This window comes from Saccostrea cucullata, unplaced genomic scaffold (assembly GCF_032062105.1).
Source record: "Saccostrea cucullata isolate Sc308-1 unplaced genomic scaffold, CSIRO_AGI_Scuc_v1 ctg4610, whole genome shotgun sequence".
Lineage (NCBI taxonomy): Eukaryota > Metazoa > Mollusca > Bivalvia > Ostreida > Ostreidae > Saccostrea > Saccostrea cuccullata.
In genome coordinates, this window is record NW_026920154.1 from 107602 (window position 1) to 115000 (window position 7399).

The following is a 7399-nucleotide window of genomic DNA, read 5'->3' on the forward strand; positions in this document are numbered from 1 at the left end:
GTACATAGTATAAGTCTAAGAAAATAAAATGTGCAGGTCTGTAGAAAAATAAAAAAAAAATTTGTTCTTTAACAGCTGTGACATTAATTCCCCTAGCTGCAGGTCTGTAGCATTATGTTTTTTTGCACCTTTTTTGCATTAAGGGATCTGTTGCGTTATGGTCAAAGACAAATATATAAAACCATTACACTACAGATCTGCAGCTATAATTCCCCATACTTACAACCAAAGAAAGCATTTTATTGTTTAATTACCATTATCATCAATATAGAAGTCCTTTTCCAAGTAGCAGAATTTTACTACATAAGCTTTTATAATTACATCATTCTACAGTATTCAAACTTAAACATGATCTCGTATAAAACATTTATTATGCAAACTAGAGTATACATCTTGTGGTACAAAAATCATCGGAAATAAAAATAAGTTTCAACAACCTACTAAAAATGAATGTACATATGTATGCATCATAAAAAAAATCAAATTTAATAAAAATGGCACTACAAAAAAAGAAACAATGCAAAGAAATGCATTAGACAACACATAAAAATGACCTGATTTGGCCTCTATATGTACAGATCAAACTAACCTTAATTTTACAACATGTATCTACATGTTCACCTTAATAAATTTATAAAGCAGAGTACATTTTTTTTTTTGGTTAAGGAAATAAAATAGTAAAAAGGACTAGATATTCTTATTGACTAGATTTATTATGAACACTTTAATAATAGTGATGAACAAGACAGGAGCATGTAGTATCAATTTTAAACATGCTACACTCCCCCTCCCCCTCAATGGTTGTGGGCTAGGGAAAACTCAATAAGTTTTAAATTTGTACAAATAGGTAAGCTCTCAAAAGAGTGAAAATACCCATGACCACATGTTTTCAGCATTACATTTATAGTAACCGAGCAAAAACCAAAACAACAAATGAAACAAATTCACAATATATCAGTAAATTATCTTTGCAAAGTTACTATAAACATGTAAAATAAAGCAAGCCTTGGTTTTCAATTCAATCAAAAAAACACAAAGAAAAATAAATGAATAATATATATTAAAAAAAACATGATTAAAAGACATAATAAACAAAAAATAAAGAATTTTAACTTGATTTCTTTAATTCAGAATAAGAGCCATAGAAATGATTCCATTGTAATTATTTGTCATTTTTTTCTCAGAAGTTTAGATAAACTCTCAGAGCTCCAGATAATTCTTTACCCCAAAGTGTATTTACTCCCTGTTTTTCAAATCAATGCAGATTCTAATTTTCAGCAAAATGATTGAAGAGTATATAGTTTATATATATATGTTTTGACCTTTATTTTGATTTTGAGCTCGTAATCAAAATATGTGTTTTTGATGAGGGAAAAAAACCAAAGAGGTCAGTCCCTGCAATTAAATGTATTTAAATAAAATTTATGAACAAGACTTTTTGCTAAAATTGGGAAGCATTCTTTTTTGACAAGGAAGATTATGGTAGGTCAATGTACCATAGAGTCAGAGACACAGAACATTTTTCCTTCATTTAAGATGATATCGTTTCAAGCGTACTGAGAGAAAAGAATCTTCATTAATATGGCAAGTTGAGAGAAATGAAAAATTGGCTATGAACCCATAATAAAAAAGTTATGCCTAGTGCATAGTCTTTCTCTTTATAGAAATTAATTCTAATCCAAGTCTTTTATTCTTCCTCCCGAAACGGAGATTTTCACCGCCATTACTTGAATATTCCTGGTCACTAGAAGGCTTTTCAATCTATACTAGTACTTCGTTTTGTGAAAACTCAAACACTGATTTAACCTCAATTCATATCATTAAGTAAGTTGTACTTGTATTCTTCAACCTGTTGTATGCAGTACTTTCGTGATTTAATGCTTATCTATGATTTTTAATGTGTAATTGTATGCCCTATTTTAATTTTCAATGCATATTTTGTAAAATTAAATGCATATTTCTGCAAATACGCACCTTATCTGGAGCTCTGGACTCTTATAGACTTGCATTACACATGTACATATTACATGTAAAATTTCCCAAAAAAGTTCATTAACCCTGGTACATTTTTAAAGCTCTTTTTTACAGGAGGAAGTCCAACTGACAACTTTGATATGATTCAACAAATTTAGTATTACTAAGCTAAATGTATGTATTCTAAAGTAGAAGACATGTTAAGTTTTCTACTTTGTGCTGCCTGGGGCATTTGCATATAATGTATCTGTGTATACTGAGAATCATCACTGACTTCATTTCATTCTTGAACATCTTCAATCTTTTTCTAGATCTCTATTAATGTGTCCATTTCTTATTCACTAGTCTGACTTGCTTTTTTTTCTAGATGTATTTCCTTAAAGTATAATCTTTCTCTTCAGAATTCATTTTTTTCACTTCCATGATTTCTCCTTTCTCTGTTTCATTAATTCTGTCATTTCACTTTAGGGGGTCTTCCTGACAAAAAAAAAGCTGACATAATGATGCACTCAGTATTTACATTATTCAAAAGGAAAGCAGTTGTCAACTAATCACAACACTGAAAATACATAAAGACCATATGTTCTCCTGAAGGCATAATCAATTTAAAAATGCAAAACAAAGCATGTTTTCTGCCCTACCTCGACCTCTCTTGAGAGATTTTGGAGACAGTGCTCCATTTTCTGAATCCCTGTCTTTTGATCTCTCTCCATCCTCTGAATTTATCTTTCCTTCCATCTCACTTTTTTCATCTTTCCCTCTTTCTGTCAGATCTGTCTGTCTTTGTATTTTGGGAGGTCTTCCTGTAAAAAACATGCTCATACATGAATTATACCTAATGAATCCCCCAGTTAACAAAACATTGAAAAACTAACGCTTGCCTAAACATCTTTATCTATGCTCCACAACACCTTATTAATTTAGGAGGCTTACAGGTCAATAAATTGCCTATAAGATTCACTCAAGAAATCTGAAATATGAATTTTCAATTCATATTGTACACATGTACATGATCTACAAATCACTCTGTGCATGGCCTTCTTTTCTTTTCTTTACTTTTCCCCCTATTTTTGCCCTGTTTTGAATTCATTCAGGCACATGTTGTGAAGTAGAGAAAATGCTGTTTTAATAGTTTTATTTTGTTTTGTTGAAATTTGCTTATGAAAGAAAAAAATTGCATATGAAAATCTTAAAATAGCAAAGACTATCCAGTCATCAAAAGACTTATTGTTCATTTGAATTTTCTGGTATACATGATGAATGAATACAAAACTAAACACATTTTCTGACTTACCACGACCTTTCTTGGGAGATTTTGGGGACGGTCCTCCATTTTCTGACTCTGCATCTTTTGAATTCTCTCCTTCCTTTGAATTCATCCTTTCTTCCAACTCTACATTTTCATCTCTCCAACTTTTTGTCTTTCTGTTTAATTTAGGAGGTCTTCCTGCGAAACCATGATTATTCAGAAATAAAAGTCTAAGAATCTCACTCTTTACATAATACAACTGCAACAAAACACATTTATTAATAAAAATTTCACGTCTTGCTGATGACTGCATGATAATTATTTCATAAATAGATAAACAAAACTAAATATCTTCTTCTTACTTACCACGACCTCTCTTGAGAGATTTTGGGGACGGTCCTTCATTTTCGGAATCCCTGTCTTGTAAACATTCTTCATCATTTATGTCTTCATCTCCATCTTTGTGCAATTTAGGTGGTCTTCCTGTAAGTATTTTTCAGAAATGAATCCCTATTAAACAATTTAAAGATATTCACTGGTTTACATACACTGTATCTCAATCTTACATTTCTCAAAAAAATATTTTAAAACCATGAGAAAAAGTTCAAAAAAGAAGAAATACGAGGGCTGTTCGGAAATTATTGAGACAATTACATTTACTCCATAAAGGACAGAGATAATTTCATGAAAATTCGACAGTTTATGAAGAATGAATTAAACACTTATGCAAAATTTCTATTTCCTAAGATAATTAGATAAGTTTCACTGAAATAATAAACATGCATTTGTCTATCGACCCGGAGCAGCATCACTACGTCATTTAACGTTACGTCAGCCGGAGATGGTTTCGCATGTAAAACGATCGGGAAGCGTTTAATACTCTTCCTTCTTTGTTATTACATATAACATTACAAAAATCAAACAGTCTCTTTTCTTAAACTATTCTTTAAAAATGTGTCTAAAAAATCTACCTCAGTAAAAAATTTTCATTTGTGGGAAAGAATAACTTAAAATCTTGCAGTGCCGATTTATGCAACGCGGGTTTAATACCGTGACGATATTAAATACTGTACGTAAAAACTCATGGTCGTCCAGGGCTTTTAATTTTACTCTGGTTAAATTAATTGTAAAAAAAATGTATACCAATGAAATAACAAACTATAACAAATCATTTTTTTCTCATTGTTATTGTTTTAGCAGCTCCTTCAGTCTGAAAGAGAGTTCTACATTGCGCTACACAAAATTTAAGGTATGTTGGCTGCTCCGCCCTTGACGTCAAAATCCATTTTGTCGTTGTTAGCAGATTTCTCTACCACACTTCATTTTTTTACAATCTCCGTATTTCTGATCAAAATTTTATAAAAGTTGCACAGCATGAATTTGAAATAGAGTTGAGAAATTATACACTTAAACTGAATTATTTTCGCTCTTAATATGGATCCACGAAGAGTTAGAACGTTGGTCTTGCATATTTCCAATTATCTGATTTCGTGAATTCTCCGGGTACCCCATCTACTGACGCATTTATATACCAATGTAGAGAAAATATTTGATATTTGTAAAATATTTCTTGCTTTTATTAATTCTTAGTGTATGTCAAATGTATATGCAAATTTTCACCGAAAGACGTTCATTAGAAACCAAAATATACTCAGTGTCTCAATAATTTTCTAACAGCCCTCGTACAGTACACATGTAGGAAGAAATTCTATCAACTGAAGATGCAAATTTAGCCATTTGTCCTTAGAAATTGGTAGTTTATTTATAGCAAGAAATGATTTTAGCAATTTTTAAATGATCAGTCAAGAGGCTATGACACCAAAATGGCAATTAATTTTTCAAAATATTCAATTTTAACAATCTCAGCACCCTGGCTAATAATGCCAAAATCAAATCATCGCTGCAAATTATGCTAACAATGAAATGTTTTTGACTTACCACGACCTCTCTTGAGAGGTTTCTGGGATGTACTTTCATTTTCTGATTCTCCCTCTTTGTCTTCCAATCTCGTCTTTTTACTGACAGACAGGCTGGTAGTTTTATTGGTTGTATCAGGGTCTACTTCTTCCTCTTCCTCCTCATCACTTGAGAAAGCAGAAGTGTACCTCTTCCTTTTCCCAGGCTTGTTTACATCTCGAGGGGAGCTCCAAGTGCCTTTTTTCATTGGTTTTTGTTTCTATTGAAACAAACATTTAACGATTGAATTATTATTTTTTGAAAGATGTATTCTCATAACTGTAACAGAGTATGAAACAAATTGAGTAATATGCTTTAGCTACCAAAGTACATGGATACAAAGACAGACACCCATGCCATTATAAACATGTACCTCCATTTGTATTTTTTAAAAAAAATCCTTCATTTTATAAATAAATGACTGCGGCAGTAGTTCAGTGTTGAAAATGTAATCGTGGTAATCGTGGTATTTTCCTTTAATTCTATAGTTTCATCCTGAGTCATACGATGAGAACAGACTCAAATCAAATTTAGATTTTGAATGTCTCAAGTGTTATTCAACAGTGTTGAAAGCTGAAAATGTGTATAATAATTAAATACATGTACTCACTTAATACAAAAGAATAAATTCTGAATTTGAAATTTTGACTTCAGTCTGTCTCAGATAATGCCTATGAGACTTACTTTTATTTTGAGGTTATTCTCATCTGAGATATCCCAGTCTGTGTCCTCTTTGTCCTCTGTCTCAGATCCACTGTCCCAGTTATCACTGGAGTCCTCACTAGACTCCTCATCACCAGATTCTACAGACAAGTCATCAAGAGCATTTACTTTTAAACATGGTCAAACTTTGATAAATCAAAAACTGATATCTCAAATATAATGGATATCTTGAAAAGATTTTAGAAGTCCCCAATCACTTATTCTTTAATAAGTATTTTACCCTCAATGTCTGTTATCCTCAGATATCTCAAAATATTTCTCTGTCCAATCGAGTTTGAGAAAATGAGGTTCGACTGTATATACGAGGGTTGATCCAAAAGTAATGTCACAGTGTCCATATCTTTCATATTTGGCATCATATTATCAAATACAATACACCAAAAGATGCAAAATACAAATCAAATTAACATAGATATTTTCATTTAATGAGGTTTATTTGAGTTTATTTTATTTATGTTCAAAACATAGAGCATAGGGGGTGTCGCCACGTCAAAACTGAACGTCACATTTTAAAGTGTATTTTTTCTTAGAATGAAAAAGACAAACAAATTTAAAAGATTCTAAGAAAAGCTCCTAATCTCCCAATATTTTTAAAGACACAATTCATGTCATTTTCTAGTCTTTAATTGAAAATTAATTGACGGCATTGATATTTGTGATCATAAACAGTCAGGGGTGTGATTGAAATCCATCATTTTTAAAAATGATGATTTTCAGTCATTAAATTGATTTTTAATAATGATGGAAATTCATCTTTTTTTAGTAAAATGATGAAAAACAGTCATTTCTATTTTGAAATTTATTTTAGAAATAGGGTTATCTCTGATATTAAAAATGACTGTTTTTCATCATTTTTTATCAAATTGTTAGGTCTGGGCGCACTTAATTATCTCATTAGTTTTACGGGGCGCACTAAATTATTTTGGTTTCAATTACTTGTCAAGATGTTTCTCTACACAAGGGTCTACGGCAGGATAGTGTACTATATCTAATTACTGTAGTAAATGGGATGGGAAAATTGACTTGAGAATGGAAATATGATGAAAAGACGTCATATTTACAAAAATCAGAAAATTGTGTACATTATATACTTAGAAGAAATGACCATTATCCATCATTTTTAAAAATGATGGATTTTAGTCACACCCCTGACTGATAAACATTGTTGTTTTACTCAGTTTAATTGAACAAAGGGATTGTCAAAATGAGAAAAAAAGCTTGACAAGTTGTAATGCTTTTTTTTTCAAAATATGGGAATCATCACTAGCGACAATTATATTAATTAATCAGACTCACAGAATAAAGAATGTAAATTGGAGACTTCTTTATTAAGTTTATAGATAGTTTTGGCAATTTTTGGTGGGTGATGGGTCATTAAATGATCAGCAGAGGACAAGAAGACCAAAAGATAGGGGATCGGATGGAAATGTTCAATAGTGTCTGACGCTGTGAAAAAAGACAGACGGATAGAGTGACATGTGAATTTTCAAGTTTGTC

At 31.3% G+C, this 7399-nt stretch overlaps 1 protein-coding gene across 5 annotated transcripts in view; it reads right to left on the bottom strand.

Moving 5' to 3' along the window:
- Positions 1–2040: 2040 nt before the first annotated feature.
- The window catches only part of LOC134244295 (NKAP family protein CG6066-like), a 16538-nt gene continuing 11179 nt past the window's right edge, over positions 2041–7399 (bottom strand). For 2 of the 5 annotated variants that reach the window (XM_062726584.1, XM_062726558.1), the window contains 6 exons: positions 5864–5982; positions 5162–5399; positions 3590–3706; positions 3269–3421; positions 2616–2777; positions 2041–2451 (listed from right to left, as the gene is read on the bottom strand). In XM_062726584.1, the coding sequence (XP_062582568.1) occupies positions 2429–2451; positions 2616–2777; positions 3269–3421; positions 3590–3706; positions 5162–5399; positions 5864–5982 (812 nt within the window). In that variant the 3' untranslated portion in view covers positions 2041–2428. The remainder of the gene's footprint in view (positions 2452–2615; positions 2778–3268; positions 3422–3589; positions 3707–5161; positions 5400–5863; positions 5983–7399) is intronic. The other 3 variants (XM_062726564.1, XM_062726578.1, XM_062726571.1) reach the window with 3 other exon arrangements.